At 44.8% G+C, this 22,376-nt stretch overlaps 2 protein-coding genes across 2 annotated transcripts; both read right to left on the reverse strand.

Moving 5' to 3' along the window:
- Positions 1–17,470: 17,470 nt before the first annotated feature.
- LOC149323955 (uncharacterized protein F54H12.2-like) lies at positions 17,471–18,784 on the reverse strand. The gene has a single exon (XM_089484510.1). It carries the CDS (start codon positions 18,782–18,784, stop codon positions 17,471–17,473), a length of 1,314 nt encoding a protein of 437 aa, XP_089340636.1.
- A 2,381-nt stretch (positions 18,785–21,165) lies between these two features.
- On the reverse strand, positions 21,166–22,170 carry LOC149323956 (uncharacterized). The gene is made up of 2 exons (XM_089512943.1): positions 21,447–22,170; positions 21,166–21,333 (listed from the first exon to the last, which is right to left on the reverse strand). Exons 1-2 carry the CDS (start codon positions 21,855–21,857, stop codon positions 21,211–21,213), a joined length of 534 nt encoding a protein of 177 aa, XP_089369069.1. The 5' UTR covers positions 21,858–22,170; the 3' UTR covers positions 21,166–21,210.
- Between the last annotated feature and the right edge of the window lie 206 nt (positions 22,171–22,376).

Raw genomic sequence — 22,376 nt, forward strand, 5'->3', positions numbered from 1 at the left:
ACCCACAAAAAACTATGGATGCCAGCCATGAAAGCCTTCGACTTTACATTTGTAATCTTTGGCCTGTTACAGACCGCCCAAAAGGGGCGGTCTTGGGCTGCTGCCGGTTGCAGCGCAGAGGAGCCGCAGCAGCCAAACCGCGCGACTCCTCCACGCTGCAAAAAAGGAGCGCGGAAATCGCGCTCCTTCCAGCAACCCGGAAGAGACGTCACAAGTGCCAAAGCACGCACTCGCGACGTCTCTTCCGGGTTGGGATGTGCGGACGCAGAGCATCCACTACGTCAAGATGGCAGCGCCCATCTGTATAGGGCGCCGCCATTTTGACGTATTGATTACGCGTGAGGGGCAAGGCGCCTCCAGAAGCGCCGCCCCTTGTGCGTAATCGCAGCGTGATGATGGCGCCTCTTGCGCCTGTCTGTAACGCACCATAGTCAGGAATCAGCAGACAGGTTGGAGCTGCATTGCTGCACCTGCTTTCTTTTTTCAGAAAGAGAAGAGACAAAAGAAGCAACATTTGTGGGAGTGGGATCACTTGAAGCTGTGTGCAGAAGGCACATCCACCCAGGTGAAGAAGGATTGAGAGTAATTCCTCACCAAGGAGAAGCTTCTTTCTTTGCACTCATTCATCTTGGGAGCAGCAACTGAGAAGCCTCTTGCCTGTGCTGGCTTTTGTTGCAAGGCTGGCATGGGTGAGAGGCTTCTGAGTCACTGCTAAGCCAGCTGTTTGGTTGCTGCTCCTGGGTGACAGTGTGAAAAGAGATAAGTGACCAAGCAGTTGGTCAAGCAGCAACCAAGAAGCCTCTTACTTGCACCAGTCTTTGCTGCAAGGCAGGCACAGGTGAGAGGCTTCTTGAACAGCTGCTCAGTCGATTCTCCCTTTGCACCTAGGAACAGCAACCTTCCTTTTCTGTAAGGTTGTTATGAGTGAGAGAAAGGAGCAGGCCTGGGCCACTGCCACTACTCAGTTGCTGCTCTGAAGGTGAGAGGCTGGAGCAGAGAAGGTGGCAGTGGTAAGCTGGAGGTAGCTGATGTAGTCACAGTTAGCTAGCTGGTTGGTGCGCAAACAGTAGAGCTAAGATCAAGAAATAGGCATGGCTTGTCATCCAAGAGGAATGGGGGTGTTAACCCATAAATGTTTTGGGACACTCTAAAGCAGTGGTCCCCAAACTGTGCTCTTTAAGGGATTTCAGACTTCAACTCCCAGAATCCCAGAGTATTGGCCAACATGGCTGAGGCTACTGGGAGCTGAAGTCCAAAATCTCTTAAAGGGAATACAGTAATTTGGGGATAACTGGTCTAGAGGGTCACATGTTCTCTAGTCACAAGTTTTTGTTTTTGCTTGCAACAGGGAAAAGAGTTGTATCATTCAAGCTGTATAGCCTACAACATTTCAATTAGTGCATTTTTCTAGTCTTATTCTACACAATTTTGAAAAACAACAAAGTCCTGTCTTTCAGATTGTCAAATGGAAAAGACTGGAAGAGATAAAGGAAACAAAGTCCCCTGGTATAGACCTCCCAAAAATGGAGGCCTGCCAGTGCCTTTTTTCCCCCTGTAGGGAAGCTGCAGCCGCCAAACCGCACAGCTTCCCTGAGGAGAAAAAAGTACCCGTGAAAAGCAGGTTCTTTTTGTGCCATGCTAGTTACGCCCGAGTGCGCCAATGGCACACTCGTGATGTAAATGGCATGGCATGACGTGCGGATGCTATGCATCCATCATGTCACAATGGCGGCATCCGTATACATAGGGCGCCTGCATTGTTATGGCGCCATGCCATACTAGGGTTAGGGACAGTGTGGTTGCTGCCCAGTCCCTTAACCCTAGTACGCTGCCAGCATGGTGCATTTGGCCTGACTGGACCGGTCTTTCATTTGCTTTATCTCTTCCACTGTGAATATGTGCTTTCCAGTTTTTTGTTCTGTTCCTGAATGAAAAACAGAATAGGGCTCCTGTCCCTTTAATTTGTATGTGAAAGAGGAAATTGTTGTATTTCCAGCTTACATGACAAGCTACACCTGCTGAATTTTTATGTTTTTATATGTTTTATACGTTCTTCACAAATATTACATGTGCAAGAGTCCTTTTTTCTCACTCATATGTCTATTCTGTCTTCCTTGTATCTGATCACTTTCCACTGAAACAGAAATTTTAAGTCAGTTGATCTTATGCTTTCATTCCAAAGGTAGATAGCTAATGATGCAATTCTGTATATTTGTACTCATCGGTGAGTCATTGGATTTAATGGGAATTCTCCACAGAAGTGTCTAGTGGATGGAAGTCTAACATAATTGTTTGTTGTTGTTGTTGTTGTTGTTGTTGTTGTTGTTGTTGACTACTGAAGTACCATTTATACTTGACTCATAAGTCGACCTCATGTATAAGTTGAGGGCAGATTTGGGGGCCAAAATTATGGATTTTGCTGTGATCCATGGATAAGTCAAGGGTAAAATTTAGAGGCATACAACAAAGAATTTAAAGGATAAAGGAAAGGAAAACAATGCCAAAGAACTTCCAAAACTCTAACCGGCATAACTGTTTGTGGTCATACTAAAGGCTGGATGGATGACTGCGGGGGGGGGGTGGTGTTCAGTGCTTCCAGGACAGATTACATTCTTGCCTTTCACCAAGGGATGAGTCTTTTTAAAAAATAAGTTAAAGTACAGTACTTACATTGACCAGTGGGTTTGGGGGGGGGGGGTCAATATTTTGACTAAATTTTCTAGACTTACACATGAGCATATACAGTATGTAATGTTCCACTAGATACTTATACCAAATGTTATAATGTCTCTGTGAAATAAAAACCCACTGTATTAGTAATGTACATTTTTAGATGAGAAAAACTTGCATATTAAACAGATTGATAGTAGTAAGGCAATATTCCACAGCTTGTTATCTACCTATTGCATTGCACTACAAGTCCTATGCAGTGGGACCTTGTATCTGTGGGCATGCCATCTGTGGATTTGAACATCTGTAGATAGCAAGCCGCATTGTCCCCAATGGTGGTACCTGCACGCAGCCGCACCACAATTGTACTGAAGTCCCCTCTCCCTCCCTCTCCTCTCTTTTCTTCCTTCCTCTCCCCCCCTCCGCATCCAAGGCTTCTGCCCCGGCTTGGCTTTGGGGAAGGAGGCTGGAGCCCCGTCAGCTAGAGGGAGCCGGGGCCAGGACTTGAGTCTCAGGACCAGCAGTCAGGACAGAGCCTCCAGGCTGTGTGACCCAAACTAATCTAAATCTGGAACCCTGTTGGCCAGAGGGCACCAGAGACAGAACTGGTGCATGGGCCTGGGAGCTCCATCCTGGGTGCTGGGCCTGGTGGTGGGGGGCTCCAGTCCCTTTGTTCCTAGTGGTGGCATGGCTGCGTGGCTGCGCTGCCATTATGGACAATGGGACTTGAGCATCCATGGATTTTGGTATCCATGGGAAGTCCAGAATGGATCCCCTGTGGATACTGAAGGCCGACTGTAATTCACAGTCTGTTATACTCTCTAACACATCAAGAGTGTGTTAGGTTAAGAAAGACTGTAATATGGCATAAAACTAAATAATAAGTATCAGCCACATATACATGCAGACATTTGACAAATCATCAGACAAGTATTCAAAGGAATTCTTCCTGAAGAGAGATTGTGCTCTGTTGTTTTCTGTTTTATTATAATAGACACTATTGTTTATTGATAACTTATCTACTGTAATCTTTCCAGATGCTGAAAACACTCTCTAATAGCACAGTAGTGTAAGACATTAAATCTTTTTTGATTGCTATCTTAGTTGAAGATAATAGCTCCTTGTTTTGCAGAGTTAATGCAAAATTCACTTAATTCACAGCTTGATTCTATGTGTTTAGGTGGCTCTAAACCCAGTGATTTTAATGGGTTTGTAGGTGTCTAACTCTGCACAGGGCTGGGCTTTCAGTCTGCTGTCACATCTAGTACACTGGGGCCTCAAGGCAATAACAATGTGCAAAAGGGACATAGGTCAAGTGTTTGACAGTAGCATAGATTCATAATTGACTTTACTTGTTTGTTATGCAGTGCAATTATAATGTGATTTGCCTCTTGTGAAATTCTTACTGAGAGGGAAATTATGTACAAGCTTTTGCTGCATTAATAAAGAGTAACATCATTCATTTGTTTAAGAACAACTTTAAGAAAATGCCTAGAGAATAACAAAATATGCCATCTTTGGGGGAAATCAGGAGTGTTGGCTGTCTGGGACATAAGATGAGGATTTGTTGCCATGCTTGAAGAATCCAAAATAATCAGGCATTTATCCACTGTGGTTTCATATTTACTCTTTCCATCTTGATTCAGGTTTGACCTAGATCATGTAACCCAAATCAAAAGTGTCATCATGTGTGACCTAGATCTCATAACCCAAATAAAAAGTGTCATCATATATCTATAGCAGGAAGGAAGGTTTAGCTGTCTGGCTTAGGTTTATACAATGCCTGTTGGCTTTAGAACAAAGGAAGCCAATTTAACTTCTGCTTAGTAAAATATTGTCCCCTTCTCCATCTTCTTGCTTCAGCAGTGAAATAGCCTTCATAGGATAAGTTTTCATTAGCAGAAAAGAGCGCAGGAGATATATGGTGTCTGTATAATATTCTATTTACAAATGACCTAACATATGTAGCAAACGCATGCATTTTATGGTCTGACAGAATAATCTGTTAAAGAAAATGCAACATGGGATATACAGTGAAAGAAATAAAACATGTATGTGAGAGTCAGGGTGACTCAGCAAAAGCAATTAGGAGCCACACAGGTGAATAAGGTAATGGAATTAGCAAGTCCTAAATGCCAAGGACAGAAATGTAAAGTGGATAATTGAGAACACCTGATAATTGTTAAGTGGTCAAGGCTGAGATGATGAAATCATTAATTGTGGGTTGAACCAAGAGAACCAATGAGAGTGGATGTACACGCCCACTGGGTGGAAACTCACAAGAATGGGTGGTATTTTGCAATGACTATAATAACGGCTATGAATCCCAATGTATTGTGTGGGTAGTAGTGGATAGTAGTGAGGAGTATTACTGGAGCTGTATATAGTAGAATAAAGTAGATCTTTTATACAAGACTACTGAGTTGTCTGGTGTCTTGAGTGAAGATACAAGAGCCAGCTGGATCCTGAAGAAGTGGGAAGACTTCTGTGGAAGCAAGAGTGAGAAGGCTTGGAGAGTTTGTCAGGGTCTTCAGCCTATTCTCTGTAACTCTGCTGCTTTAGAGCAAAGCTTTAACCACTGGCCAAAACTGGTCAGCGCCGGTGCGTAACAAGGTGGTGAGTTCGAGCCAGAGGTGAAGAGCTACAACTCCCATCATCCCTGACATGATCACTTTATTAAATGCTGGTTCCCATCATATATGTAATAACAGACACCAAGCTGTGCATATTTTTGCTTGTCTCGCTTCATATTCTGGAAGATGTGATCTCATTGTAATGTTAAAAATCACCTTATGACTATATTTTTCTGTATCACTAGTTTTTTTATTGATATTATTTAGGTGAATATAGTGTTTTGTTGTTTTGGAGTCAGCATGGTGTAGTGGTTTGAGCATTGGACTATGTCAGTAGTATATAGGACATACTTCTCGTCAAACAAAAAAGTGACAGGTGCCCTGCCCCCTTTTGGGTCTTAGTCCCGCCTCCTGGGTATGTGGGTTCTAGGTCTTGGGGTGTCAAGTTTTGGGGTTCTAGATTTGGGGTTCTAGGTTTTGAGGGTTCTAGATTCGGGGTTCTAGGTTTGGGGTTCTAGGTTTTGAGGGTTCTAGATTCGGGGTTCTAGGTTTTGAGTGTCGATTTAGGGGGTTCTAGATTTGGGGGTGCTAACTTTTGGGGGGGTTCCGCATGAACCTCCCCTGAACCCCAAAAGGTCGGCCATTTTGGTTTTTACTAAACATGTTTTCTGGGGGGGGTGCGTGTGACCCCTCTATGAATTCGTCTCAGCCTGCCCGACCAGTAGGAACAGACCCCGTCCCCATCAGACCAACGGCGTAGCGGCAAGGCTGGTTCAAAGATGAGAAGCGGCGGCCATTTTTTCTGCGCCAACGATGGTTTTCGGGGTGGTTGTGAGGTGTCTCCGAACTCGTCTCGGCCTCCCGAAGTGAACGGTTCAGAGGTCTGCCACGATCTGAGCTTCGCAAAGGCGCGACACGCAGATCCCTGCCCCTGGCCCCGCCCCTAAGGGCGTGTTTTCAAAAAATGGCGCGTTTTTGAGTTCCCCGCCCACAACGCTGATTGGCCCAAATCTCCCTCGCCTCTGCGCCAGCCAATGGGTTATGGCGGATTGGGCCACGCCCTCGAGGCGCAGAGTATATGAGCAGGGGGTGTCGCCGCGGATCCCGACTGCACCACAGCTACCTCCGGCTATCGCATTTGACGACCTACCTGCAAAATGCTGAATTTCGAAGAGATGACCCCTGTGACATCACTTGATATTACAGCTGCTCCTCCGATCAAAAAACGATGTGTTGCAAGAAGGCGCGATACCCTTGAAAAATGCGAAGTGATCAAGCAGCTGTTTTCAAAGGACTTTGAAACAGAAGAGTCTCCCCAAAATTCTGACGGGGTGGAGACTGAACGTGATGCAGAGGAGGTATGTATGGATGGATGGGGGGCAAAAGAGCAGGCATCTGAAACTGTATAGTAAAGTGTTTTTAAATTAGTTTTAAATATTATTTTTGCAGGAGTCCACATGCGATGGCAAGGCAAGTTGTAGCTGTTATGCGACCGAAGGCCCTAGTTATGATGGGAACCCTCATGAACAAGTTAACCAAGCTCTTGAGCTCGGCGTGGAAGAGCAGCACATCGTGGCTCCAAAGAAAAGAGGCGGAGTTATGAACAAGTTAATGAAAGTTGTCTTTTATGCAATAATTCAACATGTAAAATTTGGAAGTTTAAAGCAAAAATGTCCGGGGTGCTTATATGATGAAGGAAATCAAGAAGCTCACTGTTGTTTAATGTGGGACAGTAAATATATTAATTCTGTTTTAAAATCTCTGTGTTCTAAGCTGGACATGAAAAAATATCTGCAATATGTGATTACTCTTGCAGTTGCTTTAGATTCTCTGTCTTTGAATACGAAGCACCTTATCTTGGGTTCTCAAATACAAAATCGTATTTTAATTTCAAATTTTCCTTCAGACACGGTAGCTCTGTTAATTAAAGAAAATGATAAAATTTATTTACACTATGCTGAAAAACTAGTTTACCGTGTAAAATATACCTATTTCCTCAATTTTTGCGACCGCTGTGTTAAAAATGAATAAATAAAAGAGGAATAAATAAAATGCTTCTTTATATAAAACAATTCTCTTCTCATTTTTTGTAAAACAGTGTGTGTGAGAAAGCTGGGGAGGGGGGATTTCTCTGGTGGGAAATATCTGTCTTTCTCATGGGAAACAGACCACCAGCCGCTATCTTTTTGGGGAGATAAACAGGGCTTCCCACTCTGTTCCAGATATCAACCTATTTACAGATCTCCACTGACTACTACTATCAAACAGAAAAAATTTAAGACATATTACTGGGGAAAGCCAGAATAAATATTCTCACAGCATGAAATCAGCTAACATGAATGAAATTTAAAATTCAAAAAGTAGCCAGACTGCACACAGAGGGGGGGGGGGCACTCCCTGTCTGTTAGCTCTTCACAATAATAAAGCACAAACTTAAGGTTTACAAAGCCAGATTAATAATAATGATAGTAATCAGGAACAATATGCCACTAGAGAAATTATCGTAGCACAGCAGAATTCCACCATAGATAGATAGATAGATATCCTTAACCCCCCCCTAAATGTGAGAAGGGAAAAGTTATCTTATTAATAAAAATATAAGGTTCAGAGTCGAGGATTTTCCAATAGCAAATCTGTGGTGTTTGGGGTGCAAATTTGCACCCCTGCAGCTGCTCTAAGAATTGTTAATTTTTACAAATCCCAAAAATAAAAATAATAATAAGCATTAGGGGCCTATTTGGCACTAAAGAAATAAATGCCCATAGCACAGCAGAGCTACTGATCAATTTTAATAATAACAGAATAATCAGAGCCTATATGTCACTAGAGAAATAAATGCCCATGGGGTTTTTAACTGCATTTGAAGGTTTTAGGATGTTTTGATCCTTTTAAAACAAAAATTTAATGAAAAGAATAAATATTTTTGCAAGAATGAAATAAATTAATGCTGGATTAAAAGGGGAGATTTAAAGGCCTTTTAGGCTCCTTTGGAAACAAGACCGCTTTCCCCAGCAACCAGAGAGGGCGCCAAAACAAGATTCTTTTCCTCTGATCCAGTCAAACAGCAATCATGGGCAATAGGTCCCCACGGGTCATCCATCTCAGCCCGCAGCGCATGAATTCAACAATGCAAGAATTCAATACAGTATTTTAATTATAATGAATAAAATATGAACACTAAATATGAAAACTAAACGGGGCAATACTTTTCTGGGGTTGTAAGCAAAGTATTTTCTTACTTTTGGGGCAGAAGTAGGGGTGTGAGAAGGTTCTGGCTTGCAAAAATCATCTTACCCGTGAGAAAAATATGTGAGGAATGCAGAGGAAATATGTCCTACAATCAACAAACTGATAAATGCATAACACATTTAGGGTGAGAACGAAAAACTCACGTCAGCCGCATTAGGTCACTGTTAGACCAAACGAACCAATCAGAAGGTTAGAATTTTTAAGGGAGCCAATGAAATTTTGCGTTCGGGGCGGGCTTTTTTTAACGAAAAAGTATAAAAATGGGTGTCCAGGAGCACCCCACCACCCGGCTTCTTCAGGCTGACCCAACTCTACACTGCACAGGCCTCTGGTGAGTATAATGGGAATAGGGTGGAGGGCTAATATTTCTGCTGGGTGGCTCCTGCTAATGCTGGAGAGACCTCTGCACTTTGCCCACAACAGGGCTGGCATTAGCTGGGCTGCAAGAGGCCCCAAATAGCAGGGTGTAGGCTGCACGTGGGCCCCTGCACCTCACACCCCATGTGGCTGAAATGTTTAATCAGCTGCCCAGGGCCCCACAAATGCTAAGGGGCTATGCCAGAATGATGTTCTGTGACTAAAAAAGTACTATTGTTTTTTTCTGTTACAGTAAGAATTCAAATTCTTTAGAATGTCTCTGTTTCACGAAATCTCTGACAGTAAGTGATTTTAATTTCTCTCTGAGCTGTTGGAGGGGGGGGGGGCTATGAGGATGGAAGGCCGTGAAACACACTCCCTCGGAGTGTAGTGGAGGCTCCTTCCTTGGAGGCCTTTAAGCAGAGGCTAGATGACCAGCTGTTGGGGATGCTTTGATTTGGATTTCCTGCACGGCAGGGGGTTGGACTGGATGGCCCGTGCGGGCTCTTCCAATTCTATGAAATAATTATATGAATTTGTCCCCAATCAGGTGCTCTGGTTGACTTGACTTCAGAATTCTTTGAAGGAGTGGCCCAGAATTCTTCAGAGAATGTTTTGCAAAACCAAGGGGAGCAGCCCCCCAGAGGTAAATCTTCTAAATGATCCCAAAAGACCAGTGTGTGTGTGTGTGTGTGTGTGTGTGTAGGATTTCTGTGAGGACCCTTGCTGATGCTATTCCTTTTTATTTTTTGTACTATCTGCAGGGCCGGGGCCTAACCATTTCAATGTGGGGAGGAGAAATGGAAATCAACTTCAGAGATGGACGGCTTTTGGCCATGGTAAAAAGATCTAGCAGTAGTGCTGACTCGTGTTTTGTGAGGTTGCAGGATATTTGTTGGGGGGCCTATATGCAAAAAGCCATTTTGCACAAAGGATGGTAGAGGTCTCTGTGATTAAACAGAAATAATGGGAGAAAAAACACCTATGTTTCTCATGCATTGTTAACAGTGTTTTACATGTTAGCTCTGTTAGAAGCAGTAATTTGCCTAGAGTGTTTAAGAGATTCAGGCTGGGAATTAGCTTTTTGATTACACATATAGCTTAACCTTATTTATATTACTTATTTAGAAACGGTCGCCCAAAAACGAGAAAATGGGTTGAAGCTCCCAGCCGGCACGACATTTCCTGGGAAAAACATCAGGATGAGTCGTGAAGAGGAAGCCGGGGATCAGGCCTCCAAAAAAAGAAAGGTTGCTGCTGCTGCTGCTTCTGGGGGCCCAGTGAGAGTTCAGGATTCACCTGGTCCTGCAGCCAAGGATCCACGCAAAGCGGCACCAAGGAAGGCCAGCAACAATAATAACAACACTCCCCTCCCGGAAATTGTGTCCTCTGGGCAGCAAGATTCTCCTGATTCTGGAAAAGCTGCCAGTGTTCTGAATCCACCAGCAGGAGGGGAGGAAGCGAATGCTTCAGGTTGTATAATGCTGATGTTAATGGAAATCTACCATGTTATTATGTCAAACCTTGAATCACATGATAAGGAAGTTATTTTTTTAAAGAACCAGCTTCAGAAAATTAAAAATTTGATTTGTGATGATCCAAGCAGGGAGGGGTTTCAGGAAGAAGCCAAAGCTGTGGTTTCAAAAATTAAACGTCATCTCAAGTGTTGTTGCTGTCATTTTTTGGGGGTAGTGGGAATTAAGTGTTGTTCAGCCCAAAATAACGTCCAGGGAGAAAATCAGAAGGTTCTATGGTCATTACCACCACCTTGTGACCAGGGCCGGTCACTGCATGGGAATGAGGATCAGCAACACCTTACAAGCACACCTCCCCGCTCCTCCAGCCAAAACTATATAAGTTCTGCCTTTAATGAAGGCCCACAGGCAAATCTAATTGTTAGTCCCCTGTCTTTTTCATCATCTCTGCAAGGAGAAGGAGGAGTGAGTGTAAATTGCTCAACCCCAATAGCCATAGGAAGTTCAGCCCTTACATCAGCATTTGAACAATGTAGGAATGTTGGAATTCCAAGCCCTGCTTCCTCTTCACTAGTTGGGAGTGAAACTACTAATCCCAGAATGCATAGGGCTTCTCCAAAGCATTTCACGGACAGCAGTTGTGATGACCCTCTTTCTCCTGGGCCCTCCCCTAACAGGGTGCATTTGGAAGGGGTGGGAGAGAATGGAGCACAGGCATTTGAAGAGGCAGGTTCTGCTGCGTGCCTCTATTCCCCTAGCCAATTTTTGCAATGGGGTGGGCAGTTTCCTCCTTCCTCTGAAGAGGAGGAACAGGGAATGGGGACTCCTGGAGCTGTGTCATCTCATAGCAGCTCATCAGCCTCTCCCCACGACATAGCCCATAACAGGGACCTCATGGATATGCATTGGGAGGAAGGAAGCCTTGGAGAAGAGTCTGAGGCAGCTTCTGAGGAGCAAGTGCCTGCAGGCAATGTTTCTCCCCAGAGTCCAGCCCCCTCTAGCCCCGGCAGTGCCAGCTCCCCGGTCCCTCAAAATGAAGAGAGGCCCCCCAGTGTCTACATTGAGAATGTTAGGCTTTGGCAAAGAGAAATTCCCAGGTTCCGTGGGAGTGTTTATACGCACGAATTTAGATTTCATAATCTAGAACAGATAAACTCATTCTCTCAAGTTGTGGAAGTTTTACACTCAGCAATACAAGACCTGCTTGATAGCTTTCTGAGTCAGCTGGAGGATGGGGATATTGTTCAAATGCGCTTGGAATCGCAAGTTCTGCAAAATCCTCTTTTCTCTCTTAGAAGTGGAAGAGATGAGTTTAACGCTGAACACTTCCTAAGTCATATTGAAAGTCTCTTGCAGAGCAACGCAGAGATTTGTATAGATCCTGGTTTAAGGCTCTTGATTACTGTCATACGGGCTCCAAGAGCGGGCGCCCGCAGGCTGCTTAAATCAATACCCTCTAGTAAGATTGTGGAGATGAAGAGGCGCTTTCTAATAGATTTCAGGGGTGTAGGACATAATCTCTGTTTTGCCGGGGGGTTGATGGGGGCAATGGCTTCTGAGGATCGTACTGATGCTGACTTGTTAGCTGATGCTCAAAAATTACATATGGATCTGGGGTGGTCTATTCAAAGAAAGGTGGCCTTCTCAGATCTGCCTGTACTGGAACGCCATTTAAGAATTAATATTCAGGTTGTTTCATGGGGAGAAAAAGGATGGTCTTTGTTTAAAACAGAGGAACCTAGATATCCCAAAACCTATTTTATGTTCCTCCATGAAAATCATTTTTATGGGATTAAAAATATACACGGTTTCTGTGGTTCGCGTTCATTTTGCACCCTTTGCCACTGCTTTTATCACCATAATCACCGGTGTTTGTACATGTGTTCAGCGTGCAGAAGGAGAGAGTGTGACTTTGATAAGGATTCACATCAACACTGTGACATTTGCAAGGTTCTTTGTAAATCGCAAGCCTGTTTGCATGAACATTTGAATCAGGCCTTGGAGCAGCCGGAGCTTTGTCGGCCGCGTGAGTGGTGCAAGGGGTGTCAAAGTTTTGTTGGAACCGACCACACTGGTCGCTGCCCCGGCAAAAGGTGTAGGATATGCAAAGTTGTCCTTGAGGGGAGTGTAAATCATCGCTGCTTTATGCAGAAGCTTGAAAAACCTCAAGTGAATGCCAAGATAGTATTCTATGATTTTGAAGCAATGCAGGAGACGGGTGTGCATATCCCCAATTTTATTCACGCTAGGACACTCAAGTGTGAAACACATCCGGAATTTGAAACTAAAAAGAAATGGTCCCAACATAATAAGGAATGGTCCTTCAGGGGCCCTTCCTGCGTGTCTGAATTTATTCAGACATTCACAAAGAACGCAGCATTCCGGAATTCTGTTTTTATTGCGCATAACGGGAAAAGTTACGACCACCATTTTGTCGTAAAAGAGCTGATAAGAGAGAAATTGGATCCTGAACTAATCACTCAAGGAGGGAAGCTGCAAGCGGTCACGTTGAAAAATCTAAAAATAACTTTTATTGATTCTCTTAATCATCTACCCATGGCTCTTGCAAAACTGCCCTCTTGTCTAGGTTTTGAGGCTTCCAAGGGTTTCTTCCCTCATTTTTTTAATACAGCCGCAAATCAAAACTATGTTGGGCCACTACCAGCGCCCCATTTTTATGGTGTGGACGCCATGAAACCTAAAGAGAAGGAGGAGTTTTTAAAGTGGCACGCTGAGAACCAGAACAAGACTTTCGATTTACAAAAAGAATTGGAGTATTATTGTAAACAGGATGTTAAAATTCTGGAAGAGGCCTGTACCCGATATAGGCATGAAATCATTTCTATGACTAAAACGGAAGAGTTCATCGAGGATAGGAAAGGTAACTACAAAAAGCTGGTCATGGCGATAGACCCTTTCCAGAGCATCACCTTAGCCAGCGTCTGTCTTAAAATGTATAGGTTTTGCTTTCTCCAGCCCGAAACGATTGCTATCCCAGACTGTAGAGATTACCACGGCCAAGTAAAACGCTTCTCAACAGCGTCCATTCAGTGGCTGTCGTACCTCGAACAAACAGAAAACATTCAGATCCGGCACGCCTTAAAGGGCGGGGAAATACAGGCGGGTTCTTATTTCCTAGACGGCTATGCGGTTGTAAATAACCAAAAAATAGCCTTTGAATATTTCGGCTGTTTTTTTCACGGTTGTCCCGTATGCTATTACCCAGCAGATAGGAACCCCATGACCGGCTCCTCTTTTGAGTTTCTTTACAACACTACTCAGAGGAAGCTACAGTATTTGAAAAAGGCCAATTTTAAGGTACGATTCATTTGGGAACACGAATGGGTTTCTATGGTCAAAACAGCGCCCGCTGTTCAAAACTTTCTTGCGGCAGCCCAATTCCCAGAGCCCCTTTCCCCCAGAGATGCTCTCTACGGAGGGCGAACCAACGCCATTCGTCTCTATTACAAACCGCAGCCCGGAGAACAAATACACTACTATGACTTTACTAGTCTATACCCGTTTGTCAATAAGACGAAAGCTTACCCGATTGGCCATCCCACCATCATCCATGATGATTTTGAAGATCTTGAAAACTATTTTGGCCTGGCTAGAGTGAGCCTGGTACCCCCTAGGAAGCTGTATTTTCCAGTTTTACCCGTAAAAATAGGAGGCAAGCTGATGTTTCCGCTGTGTCGAACTTGTGCAGAGAACCGTCAGCTAGAACCTTGTTCCCACAGTGATCAGGAGAGGGCACTACTGGGGACGTGGTGCACCCTAGAACTGGCCGTAGCTCTCAAAAATGGTTATAACCTGTTGAAAATTTTTGAAGTCTGGCATTTTGAAAAAAAATCTGACACTCTGTTTTCAGAGTACATTAAAATGCATCTCAGGATAAAACAGGAGTCTTCGGGATATCCTGACTGGTGTGTGACAGACGAGGATAAAAGCAAGTACATTCGGTCTTATTATGAGAAGGAGGACATAAAACTTGACTCTGAGCAGATACGTAAGAATCCCGCCAAAAGACAGATAGCTAAATTGTTTTTAAATTCTCTGTGGGGTAAATTTGCTCAGAGAGTAAACCTCCCTACCACGGAAATTGTGAGAGACCCCGATTACCTCTTTCAGCTTCTGTTTTCTGAGAAATTTGAAGTATCCTCTTTTGATTTTATCGATGACGAGGCGGTTTGTGTAAGTTGAAAGCACAGTAAAGACAGAATAGTACCCCCCACTAATACCAACGTGTTTGTTGCCCTTTTTACAACATGTTTTGCCAGACTGGAACTTTATTCTTTGATATCTAAGCTCCAGGAACGATGTCTGTATCACGACACCGACTCCGTCATTTTTGTGAGCAAGCCCGGTGAATGGAGGCCAAACCTCGGGGACTTTCTGGGCGAGTTAACCAGCGAGGTTCCGCCGAATTTGCTGATCACTGAATATGTGGCGGTGGGGCCAAAAAGTTATGCCTACCGCTTGTCGGATAACTCCGCGTGTATAAAGGTTAAAGGGATCACTCTGAATTCTGCCAACAGCGAGAAGATCACCTTTAACAGTCTGAAAGATTTGATTTTTTCCTACGTCTCAGACGGGGACGGGCAGCCCCCCCAAGAGATAGTGGTGGAACAAAGCGGAATTGTTAGAAACAAAAAACAGTTTCTGATAGAAACCAGGCCCCTCAGGAAAACGCAAAGAGTCGTTTATGATAAAAGGGTCATTGTGGATGATTTCAAAACTATACCCTACGGCTATTGAAAAATATGGATACCCGCTTGCAGCATCCTTTCTCGATGATTTTGGCAGGACCTAGCAATTGTGGGAAAAGTTACTTTATAAAAAATGTATTGCAGTATGCTGATCATGTTCTTTCTGTCAAGCCCGATAATGTGGTATGGTTTTATTCGTGTTGGCAACCTCTGTATAAAGAACTGTTGTCTAAATATTCTTTTATTCGATTTGCGGAGGGTTTACCTTCCACTTTGGATGATGATGTTTTACTTCCACCCAATAAAGTTAATCTGGTGATACTGGATGACTTAATGGAAAAAGCTTGTGAAAATGAATCTGTTCAGGTGGCTTTTACAAAGTTGTGTCATCATAAAAATCTGAGCATCATATACGTCGTTCAGAATTTATTTTGCTCCGGGAAGCAGGGTCGAACAATCAGCCTGAATGCTAAATATATAGTTCTCTTTAAGAATCCTAGAGACAAGCTGCAAATATCGGTTCTGGCCCGCCAAATGTATCCTAAAAACACCGCCTTCTTTTTAGACGCTTTTAACGACGCCACCCAAAAGCCGTATCACTACTTACTGATAGACCTCCAAGCCGCAACTCCCGAAACCTACAGATTACGATCGGGGCTTTTTCCGCCCGATCTTCCGGCGGTCTATGTTCCAAAAAAGTCTTATAAAAAACGTTGATTCCTATTTACTGAACGTTTAAGTCCCCGGTGGCGGCCGCTGCAGCATGTCCGCCAATATAAAGAAAAACTTGGCCCTCTTGAAAATCCTTATTAAAGCGGGGCCCAAGCAAAGAAGAGCTATTTTATGCGGTGCCTCTGAGAGTCTTATAGCGGCTATTGCCGAGATAGCCCTTAATACTTTGAGAGGTAACGTCCCCTTAAAACCCGAGCAGTTTAAGGTCTTGAAAAAGAAGAAGACCTTCATCAAGCAGCTGAGCAATAAAAAGCTGTCGTTAAAAAAGAAGAAGCGCCTCATTGAACAGAGCGGCGGCTTCATCGGTCCCTTGCTCGGTTTTGCTATCCCCCTCCTGACCAGCCTTCTCACAAAGTAGAGATGGACTATGCCGAGAAAATGTATCTGGTTCCCGGTAAACACTTGGAAGACATGCGAGGAGAGCCGGAAAATATCAGAAATGCTACGGTGAGACGCTTGGACTCGGACATGAGAGGAATTCTCTTAAGGACAGACTTGGCTGAATATGAAAAGGCTAAGCTCTACAGCGGTGTTCTGCAGCGCTTTCTAACCCTAAACCGGATGGGTGAAATGGAGAAAAATCCTATTCTCCCCGACCTTCTACCCCCACCACCGCCTCCATCACCACCGGCACCCCTAACTCCTCCTGAAAAGGATGCTTCCATTAGAGAGATTTTGGAAGGAGTCCACGCTCGCTACCGGAAAAATGCCGAGCTTCTGCTAAACAAATTAAACCAGCATAAAGACGTCTCTTCGTGGGATGATCGTGGAACCTTTCTGTATAGAGGAAAAGCCCTGCCTGGCTCCAACATCCTCGATTTGATCAGAAGCGTCACCCATTCTAACACAGTCCCCGATAAGAGAAAACCCCACGGCTGGGATATTTTTCTGAAAGCTCTGGCAGAGCTAAATATGCCTACGTCGCTCGTAGGAAATATGGATGTTAGACAAAAAGTAGAGAATTTGAAAATACCCTCCTTACCACCAAAGACACCCCTTTCCCTGCCAAAAAGGCAGTTCAAGAGGCCTCCATGGTTGAAGCTGGAAACTTTCCCTGAGACCCCTTCGAGAGATCTCGTTAAGAAACCTGAATGGCTGACTTTCTAAACTCTATAAATAAATAAATGTAACACCAATGAATCATAAATCGGTCTCTCCCTTTTATTGTATTAAGATTACAAATGATTTTTACAGTGTGGACAGCACGTCTGAACACTGTGAAATAAGTCGTTAGGCTTCCGGCACAGTTGAGCTTTTCTGTTTCTGACAAACCTTATGACCATCCGGTCATTTTTCAAAACGTCGTCGGAATACAGTTTTAAAATTTGTTCGAAAGATAATCCCCCGGCTCTGCTTTGTAAAAAGAACACACAGTGGTGCCCGCAGGTCGTGGCCCGGGGGTGCTGCAACTGCTTCTGTTGGAACACCGTCTCTTTGGCCTGGTGTTCTAAAAACTTGGCGATGGCCTTAGGAAGGCGGGGATCATCGGGGGCCATTCCGTAGGAATCAAAAAACTCTCCCGGACCCTCTGGTGGCAGGTAGATAGCGATCCAGTGTTCTCCTGGTAAATGGTGAGGGTGGGTGTTCACCACTAATCCCACAGGCCTTTTGGTGAGGAATCTCTTTGGAAGCAAATCGCTGGGGTATACGTTTAGAAAAGACTTGTTTCGATATAATAACAGCGATATCTGGCTCGTGTTCATCTTCACAGGTAATCAAAGAGGATGTTTCTGGTGTGGTTGATTTCAATCACATTGTCGAACACTCCGTACATGATCATATTAATAGTATTTGGCAGGGCTTGAGCAAACCGGATCTCGGCTCTGAGGTTTCCCGTTTTTATGAGAGAATAGTGGTCGGCGCAACTCTGTCCTGGAGACAGATCGAAGCCGTACAAGGTATACCCGTTCAAAAACTCGTTACGATTAATTAGAAGGGCCTGGTCTTTCATTTCTTTCCCCGTCACTTGTACCAACTGCATGAACTCCCTCACACACTGCCCCAGGGGATAATTGGGTTGGAGGGGCTTCGATGGTACTTGAACCCCATCGACGTACAGGGCCACGAAATTAACGTTGAAGTGTTTGAAATTGAAGGGGTTTCGGCCAAAGTCTCCGCTAAAAGCGGCGCTGTCGACAAAGCCTATGACGATCTGCTTAGGCAGCTGTCCCAAGAAGAGGTTTTCCTGGTTGCATACGAGGCTTCCTCCGGGTATACTGAACACCTTCATCCCCACACGCTCGATGGGGTACTTGGCGTTAGCGGTAAGCAGAGCTTCTGCATGGCCCAAGCGGACCCCCGGTGAAACTTTCACCCGTTTCACAAACAGGGCGGCGTTCAAAATATGCACTTTGTAAACATCGGCTAAAATGCCGTTCATCAGACAAAATGAGTCCTTGCTGCGGGTGAGTTTAATTTTCACATCCACGCCGTTCAGCAACATTTTATCCTGAAAGAACAAATCGCTGTGCAGAGGTCCCATCAGCTCCCATTTGCGGCTGGCGGTTGTTTGCTCCGCCCTAGCTCTAAACCCGCTGTTTCCGGCCTCTGTCAGGAGAGTTTGCTCCATCCGGCCGGCGGTATCTTTATGGAAGCCCGCGGCTGTGAACTGGGTGCTCAGGGTGTCACTGCTGTAATTCAGAATCAGTTCCATCATTGCGCGGTACGGGTAACAATTATTGCTCTGAGTGATCAGCCGGTCTCCCAGGACGACATCGAGTTGAGAAAAAAGAGAGGCTATGGGGTAATTGATTAAGGCCACTCGGGCGCCGTCGTCGATATTGGAGTCATCCTCTTTGGTTATTTTACAACAGATGTATAAAAGAGTATTGTTTAGATCGATGTAGTCTTCGCTGTTTCCCGTGATATAAAAATCCAGAGGCGCGTTGGGGGAAAGGGCTGCCAAAGGCGGGACCTCGATATACATACTGCTCTCGATGCTGGTTTGGGTTGGGGATAATTGAAAGAGATCTAATTCGGACTTGGCGCATTCTTCAGAGGTTCTGTGAATGAATGCCATCTTAAAATATATCTCTTCTATTCCTTTTCGTCCCACCCTTTTTCTTCAGCGCAGCTTTCTTCTTCGCTGTCAGCCGTTTCTGAATCTTTGTTTGCCACCCCGCTCTCCTTTTTAAAGGCACCGGCGGTCCCCACCGCTGATGAGCCGCCTTGCGCTTCACCCCGCCCCTTCTTTTCAAGTAGGCTACCCCCGAGCCCTCCTGGGGCTGCATTTTGTTCATAACTCTTCCCACAACGTCCCCCGCAATGTTGTTCACAGCCGTCTTAACGTGCGGTTTGATCAATTCCAGACCCTGCCTCAGAAAAGGAACAGCTTTTCGAAAAAGCCCGCGAAATATTCCTCCCAACCCCGCTCCGTACATCATAGGTGCCCCTACGAAGCCGGGCAATCCCTGTCCGGCCTGAGCCCTGTAGTAGGCCCTGTAAGCGTCGATGTCCCCGTAGTCTTTTAACACAACCATTTTTAAAGATAATCTTTTCTGGGTCGAAAGTGCAACCTCACTATCACCTTCCCCACACGAAATGGCACGTGTCTGTTTAAATCTGTCTTTATTTCAATGCTAATCGTGTGAATGTGGCTCTTACTGACGGGGATATAATACGGCCTATCATAGACCACAGTGATACACTCGTGACTTTTTCCTTTGACCGGTACGCAGCGCAGCAGCGGCACCGAGAAATCTCCAACAATCTGGTGCTCTATAATATCCGTGTATAGGTACAAAGAGGTGAATCCTCCGGTAATGTCTGCCGTGCGGTGTGGTTTCACCTGGCTTCTATGGGTATTATATATGCCCAATATGCGGGATAGCTCCTCAGATGCTGAAAACTCATAAACTTCAGGACCTCTAAAGTGCACTTTGCCTGTCACCGAATCGTAATAGAGAAACACCTCGCCAGGGCTTGGTTTGTGCATCTGTATATTATAATTTATGGCTTTCACAATATCGGGGATGTCCTTGTAATATCCTTTCTTCAACTGGAACTCCCAGTCCTTTGAGTCTTTGGACAACTGAAATGTCATATGCTCTGTAACCGTGTACCAGCTGTTGGGATACTGTATCTCTGCTAGTCCCACTTCCCATTCTCCTTGCAAATCTAAAGGTTGAGCCAGCTGTATTGTGAAATTGGAATTCGTATTACGGGGATAGGCGTCTAGACTTGCGTTACTGGGAAGAGTAATATAAAACCCGCCACTCATTTCTCTCGCTCCTTTGATTTCTGTTCAGGATCCGTGAGCTCCGAAGCAGCTACCCAACTGTTAAATTTATCAGGCCACCCTAACCACTTCACCAAGTGGTATTTTTTCTTTTTTCTGAACCTCGTGGATATAATTTTTTCAATTTGGTAGCTCCTATTCTGTAGGTCGTTCACTTTTTGTAATTCCTCGGGGTAGAAACCTCCCAATACAGCTTCACCGTCATAATCTTTTAGTCGGTAAACAGGCCTCTTTCCTCTTCTGTGAACCTCGTCAACTATGAAAATTTCCTGGGAATACGTCCCTTCATAACTTTTTTCAAACCGGCCCCTACTTTTGGACACCCTCACACAATCTCCTTTTCTTAAAGCCGCTTTTTGATCCTTTGTTTGAAAATAGGGCCCGTAAACTCTTTTCCAGATCCGCAGAGAGTTAGAAGAATTCACATCCTGAGGTCTCTCTTGTATGGTTCTATGAAAGCTGCTGTTGTAACTCTTTATGAGTTCCGGCAATATGTCAATATACTTGTAGGTGTTATTGGCTGTAAAGTATCTCCACATTCGTGACTTTAAAGTTCTGTTGAACCTTTCCACTACGGCTGCTTTGACTTCGCTGTGTGTTGAAAAATGGTGCACCCCGTGCTCCTTTAGCAGCTGTTTCACCTTTTTATTTAGAAATTCTTTCCCCGCGTCTGTTTGCAAATGGCGGGGGTTCCTCCCTTCACCAAAGATAATTTTGAAACCTCTGTACACCTCTGATCCAGTCTTATCTTTCAAGGGTACAGCCCAGGCGTATTTTGACAAAATGTCCACCACCGTTAAAATATATTTATAACCCCTATTGAATTTTTGTAGATTTTGCATGTCCACCAGATCCGCCTGCCATTGAGCATCCACATCGGAAACAACCGTTCTATTTCTCGGGAAATGTTTTCTGGCCTGCTTATGAAGGGTATATGCTTCCTGATCCCTTAACCACTCTTTCACATGATTTCTAGTTACACCGCGGTGCTGGGAAGCTTCTCGAAAGAGAGCTTCCACTCCTCCAAAGCTACCAGCTCCCCCTGGGTTATAATATATCTTTTTTAATAAATCATTCTGAGAAACCATATTGAACGGCGCACATACTACAATAAAGACACAGTATCAAAACACACTATTTTATTGCTCTTTTCATGCGGATTAAACAAGCATTTAATTTGTCTCTTTTGGTCCAGAATTGGTGACATTTCAACATAAACACGTCAGACAGCACTTTGGATCTGTAGAGAGGATCCCTTCTATTACTTCTTCTATATTAGAATCCTCATTGTTCCCATCGGCTGTGTCCTGTGCCGCTTCTTCATCTTTTCTCTATCATAAAAACACAAAGAAAAATACCAGGTAACTCATCATATATGCGAACACACACACACACACACACACACACACCATATTCCTTCTCCAATTCTTCTAAGGATATTTACCAGGTTGCGTGGTGTCACATCTTCATAAATTAGATCCTCAGCTTTACTGTTCATCGGGGCCATTGACATGTACAGGCTTTCCTCTCCCTCGCTGCTGGACAGCTCTCCCTCATAGCCGCCATCTGAGGACACCTCCTCCATGCAGTTTAGGTAATCGGGGTGACTTTCAGCTAACCATTTTTCAAAATGGCTCTTTAATTCTTCTGGAGTACCAAAGATCTTCATTTCAATTATCAGCTTTGTGGTACTTTCATACATTTTGCGCAGGTTTTCAATCACTACCTCGAGATCACTCCCCCTCCTCTTAATTCCTCGACGCTCAGGCTGCGCCCTGGGAGACTCCGGGGAAGAGTCTTCTTCCTCTGCACGGCCAAGAGGTCTCTCCATCATGGTCTCTGCGAAATTCAGCATTTTGCAGGTAGGTCGTCAAATGCGATAGCCGGAGGTAGCTGTGGTGCAGTCGGGATCCGCGGCGACACCCCCTGCTCATATACTCTGCGCCTCGAGGGCGTGGCCCAATCCGCCATAACCCATTGGCTGGCGCAGAGGCGAGGGAGATTTGGGCCAATCAGCGTTGTGGGCGGGGAACTCAAAAACGCGCCATTTTTTGAAAACACGCCCTTAGGGGCGGGGCCAGGGGCAGGGATCTGCGTGTCGCGCCTTTGCGAAGCTCAGATCGTGGCAGACCTCTGAACCGTTCACTTCGGGAGGCCGAGACGAGTTCGGAGACACCTCACAACCACCTCGAAAACCATCGTTGGCGCAGAAAAAATGGCCGCCGCTTCTCATCTTTGAACCAGCCTTGCCGCTACGCCGTTGGTCTGATGGGGACGGGGTCTGTTCCTACTGGTCGGGCAGGCTGAGACGAATTCATAGAGGGGTCACACGCACCCCCCCAGAAAACATGTTTAGTAAAAACCAAAATGGCCG

This window comes from Sceloporus occidentalis, unplaced genomic scaffold (genome assembly GCF_023333645.1).
Source record: "Sceloporus occidentalis isolate IW3139 unplaced genomic scaffold, rSceOcc1.0.p SCAF_1, whole genome shotgun sequence".
Classification (NCBI taxonomy): Eukaryota; Metazoa; Chordata; class Lepidosauria; order Squamata; family Phrynosomatidae; genus Sceloporus; species Sceloporus occidentalis.